Source organism: Microtus pennsylvanicus, chromosome 16 (assembly GCF_037038515.1).
Source record: "Microtus pennsylvanicus isolate mMicPen1 chromosome 16, mMicPen1.hap1, whole genome shotgun sequence".
Classification (NCBI taxonomy): Eukaryota; Metazoa; Chordata; class Mammalia; order Rodentia; family Cricetidae; genus Microtus; species Microtus pennsylvanicus.
This window is the reverse complement of record NC_134594.1, coordinates 2,434,607-2,460,388: the sequence shown is the minus strand read 5'-3', so window position 1 is coordinate 2,460,388 and position 25,782 is coordinate 2,434,607. Positions and strand designations below refer to the sequence as shown.

The following is a 25,782-nucleotide window of genomic DNA, read 5'->3' as shown; positions in this document are numbered from 1 at the left end:
CATCTATGACTGCTGGAGTGCATGAAGAGACTGGTCTGGCAGAACCATAGTCACAGGATCTTGACTACTTGGGGCAGTAGCAGAACAGCCAAGAAGAGTCTCACTGAGGGTCCAGTGTAGCAGAAGCCAGAGAGAGGCCGTGAACCAGAACCAATGATCATTGCAATAAACATTTGTAAGGAAAGTTGTTTGAGCAAAATAGTATATGCATGACACACTGAATATCCCAAAGCTACTACATTAGAATATGGGATGGAGAAGAGGGAAAGATGGAGGAGTGAAGTCATTTTTTATATTTATTTCTTTGAAGGGGGTAAATGCTGTAAAGGCAGAAAACAGACACAGGACTTGGAAATGAGTTATATTAGAGTGCATATTGTGAAATTCACAAAGAACCAATTAAATTTGTGGATAAAAAGAACCCTACGGATAAATTAACTGTGACATTTTGAAGATTAGCATGAAAATTTATTATAAATCAAAAGTATAAAAATAAATGGCATTCTTGTATGCAATATAAATTATTAGAAAAAATAGATATAAAATAATAATATAAATTCAATAATAGTTGTATAAAACTGTTGAGGAAGAAATATAAAACTTTGTTGATAGACATAGGCAAGTGAAATCAGCTAGGAAGTGTACCATGTTTCTGTACTAAAGAGTGGGTATCATTCCCTCAGACAGGACTAGGGCTACTATGCAATCTTAATGGAAAAACAAAAATAGAAAATCTTGAAGCTTAAAACTTTAGGATTAAAATTTATATGACACTAAAACACAACTGTAAGGCCATAAATAAATGCATATGTATTAAAATTCTGTAGAATAACAGCTGTAATAAGACAAACTATACCATAAATTAAATAATGACAATTTGTTTTCCACAGTCTCAGACCAGGATCAAAGATATCAACCTGAAAAAAAATCCAATTTCATTGTTCCAAGTGTTTGAAGACTATGTGAATTACTTATAATTAGAATAAAAAAGTTTTTAAACCTTTAATGAAAATTTTTATTGCCCTTATTTTTTATTGGTAGTGGCACATAAGAGTCATGTTACATGCATGAAGGCCATAGGATAGCCTCTTGAACTCATTTCTCTCCTTAAACCATGTGAGTCCCAGGTTATAGAACTGAGAACATCAGTTTAGGAAGAAACTGCTTTGCCTGCTGGGCCAGTTTGCTAGCCCCAAGGAAATGCTTTCTAAGCTAAACCAAGCAAAACAACAATCCCCAAATCACTAACTCCTGTCCCTAGGGATTTAATGTCCTCTTTTGATGACACACAAATGGAACACAGAAACACATGTAAGCAAAACATTAATGCAAATAAATTTTTTTAAAAAAGTAGAGAAATTAGTAGGGCTTATTATAAAACCTATGAAAATAGATGGCATCATATGGAAATAGGCTTTAGTATTAAATAAAAATAATACTCCATATTTTTATTGGATTATGTGTACATTTTGTGACAAATTTCTTTAGTTCTGTGTACATTTTGGAGATCAGACCTCTGTCTGTTGTGGGGTTAGTGAAGATCTTTTCCCCTTCTGTAGGCTATTGTTTTGTCTTGTTGACCATGTCCTTTGCTCTACAGAAGCTTTTCAGTTTCAGGAGGCCCCATTTATTGTTTTTCTCAGTGTTTGTCCTGCTGGGGTTATAGGGAAGTGTTCTAAATTTTGACCTTTTTTTTATGGGGGAGGGTTGTGGTTTTTTGAGACTGGGTTTCCCTGTAGCTTTGGTGTATGTCCTGTAACTAGCTCTTGTAGACAAAACTAGCCTCGAACTCACATAATCCAATAAAAAAAAAAGAAAAAACATGGAGTACAGACCCAAACAGAGAACTCTCAACAGAGGATCTAAAATAGCTGAGACACTTACAGAAATCTTTAACATCCTTAGTCATCAAAGAAATGAAAATCAAAACAACTCTGAGATTCTGTCTTATACCTGTAAGAATGGACAAGATCAAAAACAGTGATGACAACTTATGCTGGAGAGATTGTGGGGAAAAGCGAACACTTCTGCATTGCTGGTGAGAAATCAAGCTGGTACAACCCCTCTGGATGACAGTGTGATGATTTCTCAGAAAATTAGGAAAAAACCTTCCTCCAGACCCAGTCATACCACTTTTGGGTATATATCCAAAGGGATGCTTAATTGTACCACAAGGATATGTGCTCAACTATATTCATAGCAGCTTTGTTTGTCATAGCCAGAATCTGGAAACAACCTAAATGCCCCTAGACCAAAGAATGGATAAGGAAAATGTGGTACATTTACACAATGGAGTACTATATAAAAGAAAAAAAAATAATGACATCTTGAATTTTGCAGGAAAATGGATGGAGCTAGAAAACATTATTTTGAGTGAGATAATCTAGATACAGAAAGACAGTTATCACATGTACTCAATCACAGGTGGTTTTTAAACATAAAGGAAAGAAAACTAGCCTACAAACCACAATCCCAGAGAATTTAGACCACAATGAGGACACTAAGAGAGACTTACATAGATCTAATCTGCATGGGAATTAGAAAAAGAAAAGATCTCCTTAGTAAATTGGGAGCATGGAGACCTTGGGGGAGGGTTGAAGTGGGGATTGGAGAGGCAGAGATGGGAGCAGAGGAAAATGTAGAGCTCAATAAAAGTCAATAAAAAATTGAAAAATAGAAATAATCCTTGTAAACTATTTTATGTAAATTTTTCAATGATGATGATAGTGAATCACACAGAGAAAGGGTGTTTGTCTTAACCTCTTTTTCTAACATTAATAGATATCATTAGATTATAATAAAGAATATTAACATTCACAGAAATAATTGTATATGCCTTTTTTTCCCCTCTCTTTTTTTTACAAACTGTAACATTCTCAATCCCCCAGCAGCTTCCTGTGTATTCTTATGTTGGACCCAGTGCTGGAACAAATGGGAGATTTAGGGTGTCACTTCACAGCTTTCAGAGCAGGAAGCTGGCAGTTGTGTCATGGTGACCATGGCAGGACAAATCCCTAAAATAGAGTCAGCATAAAAATAATCTTATTTGGCAACTACAGTGTAACTTTAGCTATTTGAAAAAAGTAAATCATGTGGAGTCATATTTACTACATAAAAAATTCTAATGGTTTTAGGGAAACACAACAATATCAATAAGTTCTTTGAATTTCTTTTCTTTAAACAGAAAAAAGAACTGTCAGTTTGCAAGTGCAGACAGTCATGGAATTTAAACCAGTGACTAATGTTGTTGGGTGTCTAAGAGGCTGGACGTCACCAGGTAAGTTGGCTTAAGTAGTTATAACCTAGCTCCTAATTCATATAAAATGACCAAAGTGTTCTATTTTCGAAGATAATTTTAAAATGGAGTTCAGTATCCTATTTTATGTGTAACTGGAGGTTTAGGTGACTAAAAGAAGATTGATATAGAAGCTTAAAATATGTTTTCCTTTCTTTCCTACAGCGTCATTAGAAACCAGCATTAGCAGGCAGGGTATAAGAGAGTGTAACATACAAGAGAGTGTAAAGGCCAGGAAAGGAGACAAGAGGGAAGTTTATATTTGTTAAACTGAAATAGAAATCGAAACACAATACTTTTCTTATTTTCTAACTATGATACTATGGAAAATTTCAGTTCAATGACAAAATACTTTAAAAAATTATCATAGCTTTTAGTGATGCAGTTGTTGAAAGCAAATCAAATTTGGGTCTCAAAACAGAAGCTTCTAATGCTATTCTCCGCTGTAACCTTAATATATCCTCCACTCATCATTCCTCTCAGTGTCTTTGTTCTTTGGCGTGTGAAAGGTGGTCCACTCATAGTTTCTCCCAATGGCTACGTGGTTTTGGGTTTGAAAGGTCTTTTTATGGAAATGATTATCTCGTTAGGTATTAAATAACTTACACCTTTTTTTTTTTTTTTTTTTTTTTTTTTTTTTTTCACCTTCTTTTGAACTGTTGATGTAATGGTCAGTCTAAAACTTAAAACTAACGGTATTTGGTAGAGGACCAAAATAGTAGCTGACTAATGCCAGCAAGCTCTAGTTCATCACACGGCTGGATCCCAGTTCACCGAACGACAGGAAAGCATGTGCAGTTTACTGCTGTTTTCATTTTGTTAAATGTTTATTTATTATACACATGTGTGAGAGAGAAGATGGGCACGGGAGTGCCATCGTGGGCATCTGAGTGTCCGAGGACAGCTTTCAGCAATTCCTCCTCTCCTTCCATCCCAGACTCCAGGGACTGACCTCAGATCACTGGGCATTTGGGCTAAGTTCTTTAACTCATCCAGCCAATCTGCCATCCCCAGAGCAGCAGTAAGGTTTACTGCACTCAAATCACTTCTGTGGATTTAAGTTAGACACCTGTTGATCACTCCTTGGAGAAATATTCTTCTTTATAACACTAAACCTAATTGCTGACCCAGAGAATTTTAAAATCAAGTTTATTTTTTCCCTATTCCTTGACATCCAACTCTTAAAATTTTCATGCAATGTATTTATTTTCCATGGTTCCTTTATTGTACAACCTGTCATCGCAGTATCCTTAGACACAGCCACAAATAAATTTAGAAATCCATCTGACTGCATCTCACCTATTTCAGTGGCTTTTATTATAACCAAGTCCAACTGAAGTATGAGAATATTTATTATTTTCCACTTGTAACTCCTCACAAGAAAACACCGTTGTACAAAAAGTGTACCAGATCCATGGTAATGAAATTTTAATCCACAAAAAGAAGTTTTGCATGCACAAATTTTCAAATATTTCTTATTATGAATTTATTTTTTATATTAAATTTTATTTATTTTATACACCAACCCCTCCTTCCCTTCTTCTGCTCCCCTGCACCTTGCCCCCACCCCACCCCCATCCACTCCTCAGATAGAGCAAGGCCTCCCAAGGGGAGTCAACAAAGTCTGGCATATCAAGTTGAGAAAGAACTTCCATGTGAATAAAATAAAAATATTGTTTATTCACAAGAATTTCTCATTTATGGATGCTATAATTTAGATTAATTGATTGATTATTAATTTATTTAGGATACAGTTCATCTCAAGGAGAACTTTCATACATTTCTGAGAGATAAGGGAAAAATGTCCAAGAGTTTAATATTTGAATATATGCTGATATAATGTTGCATGTAGTGTTATATCCCTTTAGGTATAACTTAATACAGTGGTGAAAGATTTAAATTCATTGCTGGTTTCAATTCAGAATTGAAAGCTAAATGATTCTATACAATTATAAATCTTTGAACAGTCTTTGTCCTCGTGTAGTCAAGAGTGATCCATTTCATTCATTTAGATGTAGGACCTACTTTATGTCAGATACTCTTCAAAGTAACTCATAAATAATAAATTACTTTAAATTATGGAATGATGTATTGTTAGTTATTGTTTTTTTTTTACACAGAGAAGTTAAATTTTAAAAGGCACAGATAGTTTAAATAAACATCCAATGGTCATACAACCAGTGGTTTGGTGAATATGAACCAAAATCCAGATTTTATCAAAGCTGGCCTATTTTTTAGAAATCACATTGATATCTCTTGTGTCCATAATTAGGGGACGGTACAAGATATGGAAGTGAGAGGAAAATTTGTAGGTGTAATGTCTCTTTTTCACCATGTGGATCCAGAATCAAACTGAGGTCACAGTGCCTATACCCGTTGTGTCTTCTTGCTGACACCTGCTTGTATAGTTACATGGAAAAATCACCTAATCAAACAATAATGAGAGTGCTCTTTCATAAATACATAGTGTTACTTGATCAAATTAGGTGAACTCTCTTGATTTTGTGGATAACATACATTGACCAAAATAAAACAAAGTAAAACAAAGAACAACAAAAAAGAAAAAAGAAAGGAAAAACCAAGAGGACTCTCAGGAGCTATATTTTAATCCTCCTTGAACTATGTGTATAGTCAGTGACCATATCCATGAGTCATGGAAAGTTTTCTACAGGAACATCTAAGGAATTGTGTGTGACCACAATAAAACACGTGGAAAGTTAAATTATCAATAGTCCTGGCTTGATGGTGTTTTATTTTTTTCAGAGAATGGAGAAGGGTTAGAAGGATAAAATAAAGCTATAAGTATATACCTATTCTTTTTACAGTCTATACATGACTATCAAATTTTTAATATATATGACTCCTAAGATACTTTTTTTCAGATGTGTTAATAGCTCATTGTTATTCACTAAGCACACACACATTGTTGTGCACTTCCTACCATGATGCCAAAATGTTAGATAAGAGTTTCATTGTGAAAAAAAAAAAGAGTTTCATTGTGGTATATTGTAAACTTAATTAACTAATATTCATGTTGCAAAGAACAGTAATATGAACCTAAACTTTGGATTCATAACTGACTTTAGCTGCTGTTTCTGCATTGATATCCCACACATAGGAATCAAGAAAAATGGTGGAAAATGCTAACGTGGTATTAATTATCAGAACAATTTGGCTCAATTGGTTCTTACTTGTACAAGAGAATTATATAAATGTCATTAAACTTATTGTTGAGGTTTACATTTTGTTTTAATAATTCCTGTTTCATTCTATTTCCAGACCGGTATGTGATAGTTGGCAGTAACCACCACACTGGATACGGTTATCATAGACAGGAATGGGCCAGCAGTACGGCAATCATCACAGCGTTTATCCAAGCCTTGATGTTAAGAGTCAATAAAGGATGGAGACCAGAGCGTACCATTGTCTTCTGCTCGTGGGGAGGAACGACTTGGGGCAACATTGGCTCCTATGAATGGGGAGAGGTAAATAAATTCATTAATTACAACCTTTTATTTTATTTCCATTCCTTCTATTCTTTTATTTTCCAGATATTTCAGTCTAATATTATTGAAGGCAAATAAATATTGAACTTCTCAAGAGGGCTTCCTATCTGTTAATTTCTAAGAGGAAATTTGAGTTATTCCTTTGTGGATTCTGTAAGATTTCAAACTAATCTTACTCCATTGCCTTCTTGCTCTCACATCCACACACCTGTATATCACTTGCAGTAATGCTTGCTTGATCGTTCTACTTGATCATTCTACTTAGGGGAACACACACACATGAAATAAAAAATAGACTTAAAGAAAGTAAAAGAAAGACCCCATGTACTTTTACAAAGGGAAATAATCTTAAAGCTAAGAAAACGTTTACTGGCATAAATAAGCTCAGCAAGACCTGCAGAGCCCTCTGATGAGATTCTTTTCAAAAAGTGTATTTCTAATGAAGACACTCCAATGTTTGAACCTTTCTTAATCCCAGCAGGAAAAAACAGTAGCTTCTGAAACAAAATTTTAAAGTTTATTTCATAACTTCAAGACCAGTAAAACAACTTAAAAGTAACTTTTTGCATGTTTATAGATTTGTACTGTTTTAAATAATTATAAAACAATGAAATTGTGATTCAATTTTCTAATAAATATTAAGAAAACATCTTAAAGAATGTTTTAAAATACTCTCCATTGTGTCTACAACTTTCACAATTAATTTGTATTAATATTTATTCAACAAGTATGCACAAATCATAACCATAAAATACATTTTTTATATTACTTCCTAGATTATATATTTTAAACCCAAATTCATAGAGAACTGTACTGCAAAAATTTCTTGGAATTATTTAAATGTCAGTCAACACAGTCTTAAAATTAAGTAAATATAAATTTGCATGTATTGGGCCATTTTTTCAAACTACATGAATATTTTGTGCCTCATAAAATGTAAATTTATTTTATGTACATTGTGAAGTCATTGTTCCTTTTGACAACTCTATAACTTCTCAACACAGACTAAATAAAAATTCTGCTATGGCACATAAGTCCCAAAGAATACTTAACTTGCTTGTATATAACACAAACAACAAAAATAGACTCAGCAGGTAGTATTTACATATTTGCTCATACATATGCATGCATATGAATGCAGCAATAATAAAGAAAAATAGGTTATCAGCTTAAATGATTGATTGGTGTCATGAGGGTCTGAAGTAAATGTACTTAGGAGAGGTACAGGGAGGAATGGATAGAGCGAAAGTGATATAATTCTATTCAATTATATATATTTAATTAAATGTACATATATATGTAGGTTGCTCTCTCATGTATGTGTGTATGTGTGTCTCAAACTGAGCAAATTTACAAATTTAGTTACCTTCTAAACTCCTATATGAGTAGATAGACAAAGACAAAAGTAATAAATGATAAAGTATTTTCAGAGTTCACCAATAACTAATAAAAATGTATCTATAATTTTTATATAATATGTTATACCACTGTGTCACATAAAAACATTTAAATGCCATCCATTTGAAGGGAAGTGTAGACCCTTGGTTGTTCTTTCCATTTACTCTTATGCAATGGGTGCCTGCTGAAAATGAAACACTTTTGTTTGTATTGATCCTGAATGGAAGTGAGCAAGAAAAAATTTTGAACATGTCCCATCTTGCCCTCCATGATTTGCTTGCATAGGAAACCCTGAAAACACAGCTGAAGTTAACAGAATTAGCTGCTCAAGAAACTTTTAAATGGTAATTTTATCCACACAAGTAATAGATAACTGACTTCGGACCGACACTGAACCTTGTGAAAAATCATGACATTTCTTAAAACAAGATCTTTTAAAATACTATTCCTTATGTGAAGAATATTTTTCACATGCTCCTCTGGAAATACTACAAATTTTAGAATATGGAAATAAGAGTTCAGATCTCTTCTATTATAGACATGTTATTTTGACAAACTTGACATCTCTGAGATTAGATTCCTCAAGTAAGTATATGACTGTCTGTCTCCTGCAGCGCTCATGAAAATCACAGTATCTGAAAGAGGAAATGTCCTGTGCTCATGCTTTGCAAGGAAGTGTGTATGTGTTAGGTATCTGTATCTTCATGTGTTAAGAGGGGGTAACTTTATCCTCATGTGTGAAGAGGGGGTAACTTTATCCTCATGTGTGTGTGCTCATGTGTTGCAAGGAAGTGTCTATGTGACCATGTGTTATGAGAATTGTTTCCATAAAATCTAAGTAATAGTGGACAATTTTTACCATATTGTATGTGAAATTACCAGAGTTTTAATTACTCATGTGTTGATTAAAAAGATGAATTACTTTTAAGTAATTGCTCATCTATCTCAATTTGTAGATGAATTTCCAACATTAAGTAGAGATAAATCAAGGATATAAGTTCCTCAGAGCTTTCTTTTCAGCGTAGGGTCAGAAATCTTCAGTACTGCAGGGCAGGGATAATAGATGCAAAGCCAGGCCACTGAGTCATTCATGACATATGGCACTTGTGAGGGTTTTTATAAGGTAATATTTTCAGGGTCACAATTCTTTTTTTACCTACTTTTTCTTGAAATAAGAGTTTATCGGTGAAAATTAGTTTACTACTTCATAGGAAAATTCTGTCAGCCCTAACCAGTGAAGCCCAGCAATTATGTTCTCTAATTCATTGACGATAGCATTAGACACTATCATTGAAGAAAATTCCTTATCTAACGTGCTCTGCAATTGAACTGAACCTTATACTAACCGTTCAGCTCCTTTCTCTTAAAATGATTACTTTATATAAGCACTGCTTTAGCAGCAGTCTGATTATGCTTAGCAGAATAAACCAAGATCGAGGAAGAGTTTACATAGAGAGGGAAAATGTTTATCCTTAACCTATTAGAAAGTATTTTACACCTTCTTTCTGGTAATAATCATATTTTAACATCAAAATATTTATTATCCTAATAAGGTAGAATGTATTATTTTAATTGTACCATTGGTAGAACTTTTAAACTTTTTATTTCAGGATCTTGCGAAGGTTCTACAAAAGAATGCTGTCGCTTACATTAGCCTTCATGATCCTGTTCGCGGCAACAGCAGTCTGCATCCAGTAGCATCTCCATCTCTGCAACAACTGGTTCTAGAGGTAAGGTGGACCAAATGTCACGGGATAATTGCTCACGGTTGCATTCTCCCCTCTAGGTTAGTGTTTCTTGGTTTATTTCATTTAAGTAATAATAAAATGATATGTAAGGGTTTTGAAGAATTGCCTGCCATTGCATCTGTTTGCTTATCTATTTGTCTGCCTGGCTGTTTTGGAGGAGTCTCTCCATGTAGCCCTGAGAGGCCTAGAATTCATGTGGTAGACCAGGTTAACCTATAACTTAAGATACCCTGGCCTCTGCCACCAAGTGCTGAGTTTACAGATGTGTTTTTTTTTTGTTTGCTTTTCAATAATGAAATTTATGAAAAAGGAAAACTTATTTTTTCAATGAAGTGTTGTGAACTGTAAAGTTTATGACATCTCACTAATAATCATTTCTCACATAACTCAGGATTTAGCAAATGTTTTTTTCCTCATTTTAGTTCCCTACTTACATTTTTCATAACATTTTCTGAACATGAAGGTGTCTGTGCTGTTTCTTCATATGCAGAGAACCACACTATCACTGGGGTGCAGGTTCTGTCCGGCCCCAGTCTCTATTGGTAAACACTGAATATGACTTTTCCAATGGCCACAGGGCTTCCAGGAAGTATCATTGGAACTGAACTAGACAGAGATGACACATGCCTCGAGTCACTATAATACTCGACTGAAATGTAATGCAAATGAACACTTTATGACATTCATAAAATATTTTCTAGTTTGATAATTTTCATTGACATTTTCATATCTCATACAATAAAGAGAGACATTGAAAAAGATCACATAGAAAAATATGCACATTTATTTTCAGCTGTGCCCTAGTGTGCAAGCTGTGAATTATATCTGGCTTCTTTACCAGACTCACAAGAAATCCATGGAGGAAACACGCTGCATATTTTTCCCTGGGAATTTCATATACTTCTAAATGAGTGAGTGGCCAAGAAAAATGGCCCAGATACTGAGAAATGGAAAAAGAACTTCATTTGTTGGCTTGTTTTTGTTTTGTATACATAGAGAATGACACTAAGACACACAGCTCTAGAACTGAATTAGATAAATATACGTTTTTGTTTTAAATTTTATTCATTATTATCTGAAACTTTAAATATAATATGTTATAATTATTTACAAATTTCATGCATGTATGCAATGACTATATTTACCACCAACTCATCCCTTTAGCTTCTTCCTGATACATACACCCTATCCTCTCATATCTCTTCTCTATGCTCTATTTCCTCTTACTTATTTTATTTTTTCTTAGCCCACTGAATGCAACTTGTCCTGCCTGTAAGTGTGGAGCCCTAAACTAGAGCATGGATAATCAACCAAGAGGCCATAACCTTAAAGAAAGTTGACTTTCTCTTTTCCATAAGCTGTCTGCTATCAATAGCACCTCAGTTTCTCCATTGTTGACCTGATGTAGATCTTATGTAGGGAATGACAAATTCTGTAGGTTCACGAGTGAGTTCAGAGGTGCTCTCATTTGCAAAACATACTTTTTCCCTTGGTCTTCCACAATTCCTTCATCTTACTGCATTTCCATCCCTTCTTCCACGATGCTCCCTGAGCTTTAGGGGTGGTGGCAGGGTGTGTTGTTGATATTCCTTCCACGACTGAATACTCCATAAACACTCTCTCTTGCACTTTGACCTGTTGCGATTTTCTGCAGTAATATTATTTCCAGGTATATAGTATGGAAAGAGAACAGACAGAATGTGATGTGCTAAATACATGTGCAAACCTTTCAAAGTGCACATTTAATTAATAAAAACATAAATTAAAATTCTGTTTGAATATTTTCATAAGAGAAACTGTAAAACATTTAGTATGTGCAGCCATTTATATTGGAGGAGGAAAGGAGTGTAAATAATTAAATGTCTCATGGCAATATCCATTCTTATATATGCTTAAGAGACAAACATTTTTTTGGTTTTGTATTGAAAATACTTATATACCAACCTTATATGAAAATGACCTTGAACTGTCCTGAAAGAAAACTTCAATTTATTTTGATCAATGTGTTTATTAATATTCATAAAACTATTTAATTTTGTGTGTCATAATAATGATAATAACAAATTAATTTGTTTTCCCAGAAAATCTAAGGTCTATCAATGACTTACCAATCAAATATGAACCAGAGACGAGAACTAAGGCTTTTGTTCAGCTGTTTTTTCTGATATTTGTGCTCCTATGTTGATTGTGCTTTTTTGCTCCATTTGTGCTTCTAATGTTTTAACAAATATAAAACTGATCATATCACTTGAAATTCTTAAAAGTTTCAAAGCTAGACAAGCCTATTTAAAAACTCAAGAGTATCATTTTTGAGTCCTGAATCTTTTATTTAAGAAATTCATATACATATATGTATTCAAACCATAACTTACCTCCCCGTTTTGTGTATTAACTGCTCCAGTGGACCAGATGGATCTAAAGTGAAATATATAAGAGAATATATACTTAATATACATCAAGAGAGTGTGAAATTACACAAAAATGTTATCAAAATACACTGGAATATTAAATGTTAACGTATTAGTTAAACAAAATTTGAGGTATGGATTTGGATCATTGTCTATAATCTTCAATTTCTAAAAAGCACACCTCTGCTGGAGACTTCTGTGTGCTGGCAAAATACCGACACTGTTTCTGTCCACCTGTCTATGTAGAACAAGAATTGCATTACCGCAGGATAGATACACTACAAAGTAACTTTAGCTGATACAGGCAATCAGCTACATAATGCAGGGGTACCAATCAAAGTCCCAACAACAAGGTCTGGATGTTCAAGTAGCTGCATTTTAGAATCAATGTTTGAGATGTCAATATCATCTGCTATGTTCATGTAAGCTTTACCAATGGTCAACACAACTAAAGGAATTTTTAACTTATGAATCTCTTTTTAAAGTGCATTATTGTTTCAGATCTTTATTATATATAATAAAATAAACTTAAATTAGCCTACTGCTGATATTAAAAATGATTTTCTATTAACAAACACTTAAATATGTACTCTGTGTATGTGCATTTGTGTGTGAATGTGTTTGTGTGTATATATGTGAATTCACATATTTCTTCTGAATAAAGTAATGTGAAATAAATTCTTTTTTAAATCTAAATGTACAATAGGAGATAAACAAGTCAGAGGCCTTGGTTGATGAAATACATCTGACTTCATACAAAATAACTTACATTATTCCTGCTAAGATGGAGACAGAAACATTAGTACATGCTGCAAACATGCACTACCTCTGTCTCTACATAGTTCTTCCCTTTCAGTCTTGAAATCATCTTTCATAGATCACAGAAAGTATTGATTTTGCCCTAAGAAAAAGGGAAAGAAAAGATCTTCAAAGTATTAGTCAGGGCTCTGTATGTCTCAAGCAAATAATGATGAAATTTTTAAGAACTTATTTGAGGAAGACCTGAGGCACTTAAGAAAGTAGTTAATCTATCCATACTTAAATCACATGTTATTTTTAATTACCTTACAGAAACTGGGCATTCTAACAAAAAACTATGTGACCACCCAAATACTGTAAAATTACAAGGCGCAGGCACTGTCACAAAAGCTTCTTAGAGTTGGTTAAGACAGTTTTCAAGTTTGTAAACTCTTTCATTTTGTTTTAGATTTTCATACATACTAAGGTATGGTGCTTTGAATGAAAATGATACATATGTTGGTGGAACTATTTGGGAATGACCTAGGAGGAGGTGTCGCTTTGTTGGAGGAGATGTGGTCTAATTGAAGAAGATGTAACTTTGTTGAGGAGGTGTGGCTAAGCTGGAGGATGTGTATTACTGAGGGTTAGCTTTGAGGTTTCTGAAACCCACGCCTTTCCATTAACTCTGTCTCTACCTCGTGCTTGTGGATCAGATACAACTTTTCAGTTACTTCTCCAGAGTCATGCCCACATGCCTTCATCTGTGTTCCCCACCATGATGGTTATGAATTAACCCTCTGAAACTGTAATAAATCCCTCAATTACATACTTTATTTTATATGTTGCCTTGGTCATCCTGTCTCTTTGCAGCAAAAGAAAAGTCACTAAGACCTAAGACTTTCCCTAAAATATGCATTGCACATATATCAAACCACCCATATTCCCTTCTTCAGTGCATTGGGCATAGAGTGGGTAGGAATACTTCAGAATCCTGCCTAACAGTCTGTTGTAAACCTCCTTACTGGACGTGTATTCACAGGGAACTCAAGTTGTGCATGACATTGCTTTAAGTGTTACTGAACAAAATGAGCTAATGAAATGCCCCAATTTTCCAGGAGCTTAGGACTATGCCAGAAACATAAAGCATGCAATAACAGCTAGAGAAAAATACAAGTAGGAGATACACTGCAGTAGAATTCTTAGGAACGAGACAATGGGATTGGATGAATTTTAATACTTGCGTTAAAGGACAGTACATGAAATACAAACAGACTTCAAATCCCACTCAAAGTCCAATGAGTCTTGTAAGTCAGTGCCGATGATACCAAACAACTAATTTCTTTTAACCAGTTGTGTTAATGTTTCTTTTCACTCCTTGGTTTTCTCTAAGGGTGCTGCTGATAGTCTTCTGTCCCTTTGTTTGCTTCTGATAGTCCCCTCCACAACTTGCTGTGGGTAGATAATGCTCTTCTTACCTGTCCATGCCGGATTTTTCAAGAAGTCAAAACAAATCCATGAAGCATTCCTTCAAATACTCCAGTTAGCAGAAATCTGACTTAAAGACAGTAGAGGCGTTTGTTAGCATTTATGTTGATTTAATGTACAGTTAAATCCTTGGATATGTCCTTATATCTAATAAATAGACATCCATATTAATCTTTAAGGTTATATGATAATAAATAGGTATTATCATGGGAACAAGACTTCTAAATGAGCTATCATCTCCTAAATGGTCCTAAAGGGGAAATGATGATATATGTCTTTCAATAACAGACACCACAATTTGGAAACCACACTGAAACCTGACATCATCTGAGGATATTTATTTTACAGCACAAATGTCACCAAATCCAGAGCCCAATAAATAGCACGCAACCATTCTCAGACTTCTGGTATCTCTTAAATGTATGTCTGTCCATATTTGTATGCATGACTATGAAATCAGGAATCTCTTAAAAAAGAAATTACTACTTTCTGAATTTTGTTCATTTTATCACTATTTGATATTTTACATGGCCACACGATGCTGTAACAGCTCAATTTTAAGTGAATGTTGATTAAACATGGTGATATTGAATATGCTACCAGTTTGAAACATTATAAAAGTCATTTTTCCTAATTGAAAACCTACCAGTTCATCGAGAAATGCCCTGTATGTTTTATTCCCCGAACATTTGAAATGTGTCTCGTCTAAGTGAATCAAACTCTTTTTTTTTTTGTTAAAAGCTGTATTTTGTTTAAAAAAAAGGAAAGGAAGAAAAAAAGGATATAGTAGGTCAAAGAAGACAATAGAAGGCAGCTCAGCTTCTACTAGATAAAGGCGACTGTGACTTCTCTGGGCATACATATTTCCTCTGTCTCTGCAGACTGTACACAGAACACTCAGCCCAGTTTCAGAACTCTGTCCCTGGATAAATGAACAGATGTCTATCAGTGGCAAGGAATGAGATGGAAAAAGAGAGCGCCTGTCGCCTAGAGAATTCAGTCTTGGGCAAGACTGCCACCTGCTGCTGGGGCTGCTGCAATAGAAATGTCTGAACTGGGCAAACTAGGCTAGAGAGCAGAGGGCTCTAAAACTCTGAGCCAACCTCCCCATTCCAGAGCCAAGCCAAGACCCACTTAGATGATTAACCAACTTGTCGGCCCATGAACGTAGGACCCCAAAGTATGGATTTTCTAATTTATTACCTCTGTTATGACCTTAAATATTCCCCAAAGGCTCATGTGTTCAAGATTCAGTCCCTATTCTGTGTTGCTCAAAGATGGTAGCGCCTTTGAAAGGAGGGGCTTAGGGAGAGAACGTGAGGGCTTGGAGAGTGAGCATGCACAGTGGATATTGACGTTTCAGCCTCTTGGCTTCATAAGTGAATCAAACTCTTAACCAGAAACCCCTGACCTTTGCCTTACATAAGGTTTCCATTGCTGTGATAAAACACTGTCACCAAGAGCAACTTGGAGGAGGAAAGTGTTTTTTTCACCTTTCATCTCATAAGTTATTCACTGAGTAAACCTGGGAAAAAATTCAAAGCAGGGCCTTGGATAGAGCAGCTTGAAGCAGAAGCCATGGAGGAGCATTTCATCCTGACTTTGCTCCCATGGCTTACTCAGTTTGCTTTCTTAGACAACTCAGGATCACCTACCTAGAGGTGGCAGTATCAGCAGTGAGCTGGGCCCTCCTACATTATCATCAATCAGGAAAATGCCCCACAGGCTTGCTTACAGGACAGTTTGACTGGAATATATTCTCAGTTGAAGATCTCTCTTCCCAGTTGACTTCAGCTTGTGTAGCAGAGATACACCTAGCCAGCAAGGCCTTATTAAATTTTGTCCCTGTTTTCTTTAATTCATTCAGTTAAACCATTCATGCTTTTCAATATGTTTGCTGTCTTGTCGTCAAACAAATGCCCTTATTTTATGGGGTTTCCCTAAAATTATTTTCCATACACATTTTACAAGCAGTCACTGTCTAAGAACTGTGGACAGCAATTCTGGTTAAACATGCGAAGTTATTCAGTGTTTGGGCAAGCGCAACTCCCCATGTATCTTGATAACGAACTAAGCACACTCACTCCATTGTGACTTGATTTCATTTTATATTATTCAGTTGTGACAACGCACATGATTTTCATGTCTCACAGTTTAACTAATTTAACTTGTGTATATTTTAATAGTGGCAGATGATAGGAGGTGTGATGGGAAAACTACCATATAAGCTGTGCTGTTCCTCAGTCTGCTCTTGATAATTATATTTGAAACACTGAAATGAAGCTTGTTTTCTATTATTCTTGCCAAAATAGAGAAAAGTAAATTTGCTTAAAATTTACTTCTATTTACTTGACTATCATGATAAATTATATAACTGTGTTTTATTTTCTATTTTGTTCAGTCAATTGATGAGAAAAATTATCTTCACTCTTTTGATAGTCATGAATTCTCATACTGTTCAGTGGATTATACTTAATTTATCTTTTTTGTGATGACTTCTACTGGTAGTCAACTGAAATGACCATATAGGCTAATATACTGATTTAAAATCCTCTTTACATTAATTTCCTACTTCAATAAAGTCTTCCATTTAAGACTGTAATTCTATCAGCAGGATTATATCTCCTAGGTTTACAAGCCTTCTCTCTGTGTTAAGAGCAGGCAGTCTCTCAAGTTTATTACTGTTTTATGAGGTTTCCTCTTCAGTGTACACTGACAATATGTAAATCACATTTTATTTAAATCTAGATACCAAGGGAAGTCTTAGATCTAGTTCAAATCCCAAGATTCACAGAGCAGCTTATTTAGATGTTTGAGTTATTTAGCCAAAGAGAAACCCAAGCAGCTAAAGGTATTAGCTAATTGAGCTTGAATTCATTCACATAATCATAATTAACATTCCATTAATAAAAAGGAATGGGATGAACAGTTCTTTGTCTGTGAGTTTCTAACACTCTCCCAGACATTTGCTTGGCAGGACTTCGAAAAACATCCAGGCGAGGTGTGAGCAAACCGCATTGTTCAACTCCAGAGTCATAATGCAGCTCAACATGTTTCCTTTTTATTTTTCCATGAAATTCACTCTAAGGATTTATTATGGCTTATATTTTCCCATCTGCATATCAATTATCTCTAACATGTTAGATGAAAAATCATTGATATCATTTTGCCCTTTATCCCACACTTATACCTGATGGTTGTCATTAATAACTTGAATATTTTATACTTTTATGAGTAATAAATAAATTAAAGTTTTACACTACAAAAATAAATAAAGAAAAACACCCTTTCTAGATGTAAGTCCTGGAGGACTTTGGTGATTGCTAGCACTTTTCCATGACTATTGTTGCTTCTTATGTTCAAATGCTGTTGTGATAAAGAAATTTTGATTTTGAATGGTTAGTTAGGTCTTGTTCCTGATAAAATAATTTGTTTTACTGAAACATGAAAAAAATCAATGAAAATGTTAAATAAATGATTAAATATTTCTATATGCAAATGGCCTTGACTAAATCCATCTCCCCATTGTGTTGTGAAAAATGTTACTAAAAATTCAAAGGCTCAGGGAGTAAATAAAGTGATACAGTCTGTTTCAAATCTTCCTCACTGAGAATCATTATCTTTTAGGTCTAGTGGATGAAATTCTTCCAGCAGCTTAAAAGACACTGACATTTGACACTTTTTTGAAAGAGAGTAATTTTTCTTTAATGGTATAACCTATGGGAGTTCAGCAACATGTCAGGGCAGCCTCCAATCCTGAGACTAGTTACACAACACAAAGTAGAGATGATGGATAGGATAAAAAGAAAACTCAAATTAGAGTAGCATGTATGGGAAGATATTTATGGGAGAATTGGAGGAGGGATGAATATGTTCAAATATATTTTCTTAAATTCTCAAAGAATTAATAAAAATATTGTTTAAAAATAAGATAAGTTAAGCTGGAGAAATGGCTTGGTGGTTAAGAGAGCACTGACTAGTCTTCCAGAGGTCCTGAGCTCAATTCCCAGCAACCAAAAGATGACTCAGAAACATCTGTAATGAGATTTGGTCCCCTCTTCTTGCCATCTTTTCAGACTAGGAAGCAGTAGTTTATCTACATATAAATTTGGAATAAATCCCAAAGCATGAAATTTCTGAGTAAAATAATACCAATTTATAGTATTATAAAATTCCATTACTACTCTTTCTCCATAATTTAAATTAGTTGTAACCCATTCACTTTATTGGAAGTTTCATTTGATTAAAAGAGATGTCCAGTTGGGACTCCCCCACTTCCCTCATTATTTGGAAATTTCAATTAAGGTTGCCTTTATATAGGTGTATGTTTTAGGAAGTTCTATTTCATTTAATTTCAATACTGCCACACTAATTCACCTTTTAAATTCACCTTTTAAACATTTTTTTTAATTAGGGAAGGTCATAGTATCTCACATACAATATACTATTTTAGTATCTCTTTCCCCCAAATAAATGGTAGCATCTTGAAATGAGGTTCCTTGGAGTCGTTTATTCATAGCTACCATATACTTTATAGTGGAAAAAGTCCCATTGGAAGAAAAGAGTTATCACATCCTTGGGAGAAGAACATGATTGTCAACCAGAGAGAACAGGATGCCAGGGCTTGGGGTAAAAAAAAATAGCTGTGAAAAATTCCTTGGAGGCACTTAAAATTTTGTTTAGCAATGGTGATAGTTTCTAGATCTGAAAGTCATATAGGTGAGCTATATCCCAGATACTGAGGTACCAGGCAGTTGACATTAAGATTAGGGTATGACAGTGAGAGAAATATTCAGCTTAGAAAACCAGACGGGATGGGAGGGCAAAGTTATTCTAAGTGAGCAAAGTTAAAAGAAAACAATGAATTTATGCTGTAAATCAAACAGGGATTTGCTCATGGTTCAGGTAACTAGAAGTAGAAACTAAGGATAGCTCCAGAATTCCACCAGACATCAGATCTCATCAGAACACTGTAGAGAAGTCTAATTGCTTGCATTAGCAATCTGGTTGTTCATTCCTATGCCTTTAGGCATACAAAGCATTACTGCCAGAAATGAATATTCTAAGGGATGACAGTTCTATTTCCTTGAAGCATCATGCCAAGACACGCCTTTATGGGAACAGGCAGGCACTGAGTACTCAAGTAATAAGCCTTATACAGAAATATCAAAAATATTTCCCATATTAAAAAATTGCTATGATGAACAAAAGCACATTAATGTGAATATACTGAGTACTAAATGTTTATTATAAGGAATGCATTTTGTTGAATTTTCATAGTGCTATGCCACATACATATGCACAGATATATGAGCACGCTATCATAGATAATATCCAAAAACTTATCTGCATCCATTAGGTAACGCAACTATAGGATGAAACTTTTATGCTTCCCTCACCCGTGTTCTTGTAAAGTGTCCAGTTATTTGAAAAGAATAATTTAACAGTTTATCAAGAAGAAAACCATGTGTCATATACCTTAACAAAAAAACCAGAGTTTCAGTATTCCTGCAAAAGAAGTGGAAATATGCCTGTATCAAGACCTCTAAGGCCATGCTCCTGACATGTATTTATATTAGGCCCACCATAAAGGTCAGATCTTCATCAACATGAAAATGAATAAATAATGTGTGCTCTAGTCAAAACAGGATGCAAATCAACTATAGGCAATAATAACCTATTGCCAGGCAGCATAGTGGACAACCCTCAAAATATTATTTGTGAAAGAAACTGCTCAATAGAAACTCTCTCATCTTTTTTTTTTAACATTTTTTTATTGATAAAAGAAGAATAAAGAAAAAAAAACAAATTTCCACCTCCTCCCAGCCTCCCCTTTCCCTCCCCCTCCTCCCACTCTTCTCCCTCTCCTCCCACTCTTCTCCCCCTCCTCCCACCCCTCTCCCCTTCCCCCCACTCCTCTCCCCCTCTCTCTCCAGTCCAAAGAGCAGTCAGGGTTCCCTGCCCTGTGGTAAGTCCTAGGTCCTCCCCCCTCCGTCCATATCTAGGAAGGTGAACATCCAGACTGGCTAGGCTCCCACCAAGCCAGCAGATTGCATAGGATCAAAACTGCGTGCCATTGTCCTTGGCGTCTCATCAGCCCTCATTGTTCGTCATGATCAGAGAGTTCAGTTTTATCCCATGCTTTTTTTGGTAATAGTCCTGCTGGCCTTGGTGAGCTCCCAGTAGATCAGCTCCACTGTCTCAGTGGGTGGGTGCACCCCTCGTGGTCCCGACTTCTTTGCTCATGTTCTCCCTCCTTCTGCTTCGGGATCAACCTACCCCTGGACCCAGCAATACCACTCTTGGGAATTTACCCAAGAGATGCTCTATCACATGTCAAAAGCATTTGTTCAACTATGTTCATAGCAGTATTATTTGTAATAGCCAGAACCTGGAAACAACCTAGATGCCCTTCAATGGAAGAATGGATGAAGAAAGTATGGAATATATACACACTAGAGTACTACGCTGCGGTAAAAAACAATGACTTCTAGAATTTTGCATGCAAATGGATGGAAATAGAAAACACTATCCTGAGTGAGGTATCCCAGACCCAAAAAGAAGAACATGGGATGTACTCACTCATAATTGGTTTCTAGCCATAAATAGGGGTCACAGAATCTTCAATTGGCGAACCTAAAGAAGCTAAGTAAGAAGGTGAACACAAGGATAAACATATCGTTATCCTCTTGGATAAGGGAAGTAGACAAAATTGCCGGGGAGAAAAGTGGGATCTTGGAGGTGGGGTGGGAAGGGGGTAAGGGGAGATGGGGAGAGAAAAGGTAGAAGGGAAGGAGGGGGGACTTGGGGAAATAGGAGGATCGGGATAAAGGAAGGTTGGATAGGGGAGCACGGAACCACAATCCTTAGTTAAGGAACCCACTTTAGGGTGGGCAGGAGAATTGACCCTAGAGGGGCCCCCAGGAGCCCAAGCTGAGGTCCCCAGTTAGTTCCTTGGGCAGCTGAGGATAGGGAACCTGAAATGACCCCATCCTAGCGCAATACTGACGAATATCTTGCATATCATCTTAGAACTTTCATCTGGCGAGGGATGGAGATAGAGACAGAGACCCACACTGGAGCACTGGACTGAGCTCCCAAGGTCCCAATGAAACTCTCTCATCTTATTTCATTTATAAATTTAGTAGAGTTAATTTGAAATAAAAGAGGCTAGTATTTACTTCTGGATTGGCTTGTGATTAAACTGAAACATAAATTCCTATATATTCAAGATAATTCCTAAAAATATTTTCAAAGAATTCCATTTCTTGTTTGGAAATATAAATGCTTTTGCTATAAAAGCATTGGGGTTAAACATAAAATAGTAATGGGGAAAATCTTAAAAGTTATTCATTTTCAATAAGAAAAAATTTAGAGGAACTAAAATATACTTATCTAAAAGACACATATTAGCCAACTTCAAGGAAATCTCAGCAGGAATGTTAAAGCAATCATTAGATTTTAAGTCTTCTAAAATTACTGTAATTTTATATTCAGTGAATTCTTCAGCTTGCAAAAGAGCATATTTGAATCTGAATTTTTCAAGAGGCTGCCTTTCTGCATTATGGTTCCAATCACCAAATATATTTCAAAAGAAAAAAGTCACAAAATTATTAGCTTCCAATGTAACCATGGATGCCAGACACAGAGTTTATTTAGTCAAAAGCTTTTAATGTCACTAAAGAAACATGCAATTGGCAGAGAAGGCCATGGTCTTGAATCCTTCAAGTGTCATTGAGAAGCATTTCTTAAAGCTGTTGAATCCAGTTCTCTTGGAGAAAATCTAGACTGTTGTGTGAGCTATCACTTGCACATGTTCAGAAATAGTTCAATGCATCTTTTGATCACACTTAAAAGACATGAACTTTTTTTGAAAAGGTACTTGTTCTTACAGACACACTGCCCCATTAAAAAGTAATTTATCTTTGTCTACATTTTCACTGATCCGTTTGATTATTTGAGATTAGGAATTACTTCAATCTACAAAATATACGAAAATCAGACTCACGGTTTAATTGTTTTGTTCTGATGTAACATAGGAAATTTTATTAACCAAGAAGAAATGGAGAATTAGCATATTCTGAGACTGACATGGTGCTGTACTTGTTTTCTGGGCTTTGGGTAGTTTCCTTATTAGTAAATAAAGCTTTATTGTAAGCTTCTTATATGCTCATTTCAGTAACAGCTTGCAGATAGGGACATGCAGTCAAATACATCTACAGTCCTCAGGCACTGTTACTTAAAATTTGTAAGCAAAATTTCAAAAAGTACACAAAATTATTGTTTGATACATGTACCTACAGACTGATTAATTAGTTGAACTAATATTTATAAAAACCAATCTCTCTCTCTCTCTCTCTCTCTCTCTCTCCCTCTCTCTCTCTCTCTCTCTCTCTCTCTCTGTGTGTGTGTGTGTGTGTCTGTGTGTCTGTGTGTCTGTGTCTGTGTAGAGTGCCTCAACTGACCAAAACAAAAGAGGGAGCTGGAGTTACAAGCAGTTGGTACCCACCAGACCCAGATGCTGGGACCTGAACCCAGGTCCCGTGGAAGAGTTGAAAGCACTACCTACTAACCACTGACCCATCTCTCTTGTTCCATTTTCTTCCCTGTTTGCTTTTGACTCAATTCATCTTAACTTATTAGGGGTAAATTTGTTGGATGCAGATGGAACTCCCAGCATGAAATTTTCACCATATTAAAGTCTTCTTTTCCTAAGTAATAGAAGATAAAGTTGTGTGTGCATGAGCCGAGCCCTGTACTAAATGTGCCTATCTATTGCTTGATAATGTCCTATAAACATTAGAGTTCCCAGATTAAGTGCAGTGTTTCAGAAAGGCATGTCTCTCACGAGAGATCAAACATGCAGATTGTAAGTTTTATTTAGTTCAGCCCACACTTGTCAGCATCGTGAAGGAGAAGTGAAATCACCATCAGCTAGATCCCGAAGGCAGACAGATGTAAGGACCTCTCCAAACCAAAGACTTGATCTAGATGAAGGCTGAAAGCAACAGGAGAATGCTAGACAGATAAAAGTCTTTTACCGTGAATAATGTGGGCATGTACACAAAGATAACCTGTTTGCTGTCATTTTTGAAGTTCTTTAACCATCGAAATCTACTTTGAAGAAAAATATAGCGACTTTTGTAAAATATGCACATTTGTGGAAACAGTTTTCACTCTGTTTCAGAAGACTTATAGCATGCTAGTACTTTCAAATCACTGAACACATGTATTTTTGAAGAATTCTTAAATGACATAATTATTTTCAAACATTGTGAAACTTACAAATTTGTTTATAAGATATATTCTAATCATGTTATCAAATTACTGCCATCACAGCCAAAATGCTACTTTATTCATATTTTATGTTTCAAATTAAGGATGCTATGTAGTCAATTATTGTTAATATTTATTTTTAGAAAAGCACATAAGTCAAATCCTTTATTAGTGAAGAAAATAACAGTTTGATAATGTCAAATCATTTGCAAAACATAGAACAAAATCAGATTTCACACTGAGATCAATAAAAGCAAAATGTACAGTGACACAGCCATTTTCACAGGACACAAACCATATATGCATGTGTGTTCACGTGTATATGTGTGTGCGCATGTGTGTGTGTATGCAAGATTGCATAGATGTTGATTAAGACAGAAGCTGTGAAGTCAGTTGTGGGAGAAGTTATAATAGCTATAATTGGAAAATACATTATCAGCAAGTTACATGGTTTGGAATTAGCAATATTGCCCAACAACGTGAATAGGTTTTCTTTGTAAACTTGTCATATGAGGACATGGCTGTTACTCATGTGCTCTCTGATTGTGTAGAGAAACTCCATTCAAATCTTACTTGCTATTGAATGCTTTCTCATCCAAGTGCATTGGCTAAGAATGGAAAGACAACACAGACCAGGACGGCCATATTTATTTGTCCTCACAATGCTAGAGAAATTGATGAGACAAGCTGTGGGATACTTGACCAAATGGATAATGACCTTTCAGTTTTGTCAAACTTTGAAACTAGCACAATAATACTAATATTTTTATGGACCAACTCTGTTTCCCAAATCACATACTCAAAGTCCTGAGGTCCATTCAGCCAGTGAGTGGAGGTGTGGCCTGTGTGAGGGAAGCAGATCAGAGATGGAGAATCTCCTAAACCAGGATAAGAAAAAAGAAAACTAAGACTTCTCCCTCTGCTTTTTCTTGTCTCCCTCCTCTAAAGTCTAAGAAGAGACTCTGAGAAGACAGCCATCTGTTAGCAGAAAGGTCATGAAAGGCCCAGAAGTCCTGATGCACTGATCTAGGACTCTCAGCCTCCAGAATAACTGAGAAATAGTTACTGCCAACTCCATCTACCTGCCTATGGTGTTCCGCTATAGTAACCTAAGTTGACAATACAAATCTCTTCCCACACCAGAACTAGCTTCATGAGTAAGAAAAAACTGATAGTTTTTAAAATCTGCATTTATATATCTGATCTGTTTTTCAAGACTTCATGACATAATTTTCTTATTTAACTCTTTCTCTTTTGCTTCCCCCTCATTTTTATTAATTCTTGGAAGACTTCATACATAGTATTTGATCATATTTACCATCCCCCAACTCATTCCAGACCACTCCCTTTCCATGGCCACACAATTTCATTTTCTATCATTTTTATCTAACCCATGAAGTATATTTTGTACTTCCCATAGACTTTAGAAAATATAACCTTCACTGAAGTGTGTTGTACCCACCAGGGGCTGCATCCTTACAGAAAACTGCCTGTCCTTTTCTCAATTCCTTTCAACTCCCAGAAGCTCCATAGCTGGGGCTGGGATGTCATGCTGGAATTTTGTGTGGTCTGAGTTTACACAGATCTTGTGTATATTATGTCAAATGCTATGAATTAATTCTTGCCACTGCCCTGCTGTGTCTATAAAACAGTTCCTTATAGCCATCCATCGCCCATAGTTCTGACAATTTTCTACTCCCTAGTCTCCCTCCATTCTGAAGGCTTGTGTGGAGGGCATGCTTTAGAGATATCCCTTTTAGGTTAAACATCCTGAAGTCTCTAATTCTGTACAGCTATGGGTCTCAGTTTTAATCCTCATCTACTGCAAAAAGTAACTTGTCTGAAGAAGGCTGGATGATTCACTAATCTAAGGATAATAACCTTTGAAAATCAGGTTAGTAGAGCACCCATGTAGCAGAATACTA

At 35.5% G+C, this 25,782-nt stretch overlaps 1 protein-coding gene across 2 annotated transcripts in view; it reads left to right on the top strand.

The window, feature by feature from the left end:
* Naaladl2 (N-acetylated alpha-linked acidic dipeptidase like 2) overlaps positions 1 to 25,782 on the top strand; it is a 1,054,557-nt gene that overhangs the window by 787,720 nt on the left and 241,055 nt on the right. For both annotated transcript variants that reach the window (XM_075950779.1, XM_075950778.1), the window contains 3 exons: positions 3,185 to 3,277; positions 6,575 to 6,780; positions 9,810 to 9,929. In XM_075950779.1, coding sequence (XP_075806894.1) covers positions 3,185 to 3,277; positions 6,575 to 6,780; positions 9,810 to 9,929 — 419 coding nt within the window. The remainder of the gene's footprint in view (positions 1 to 3,184; positions 3,278 to 6,574; positions 6,781 to 9,809; positions 9,930 to 25,782) is intronic.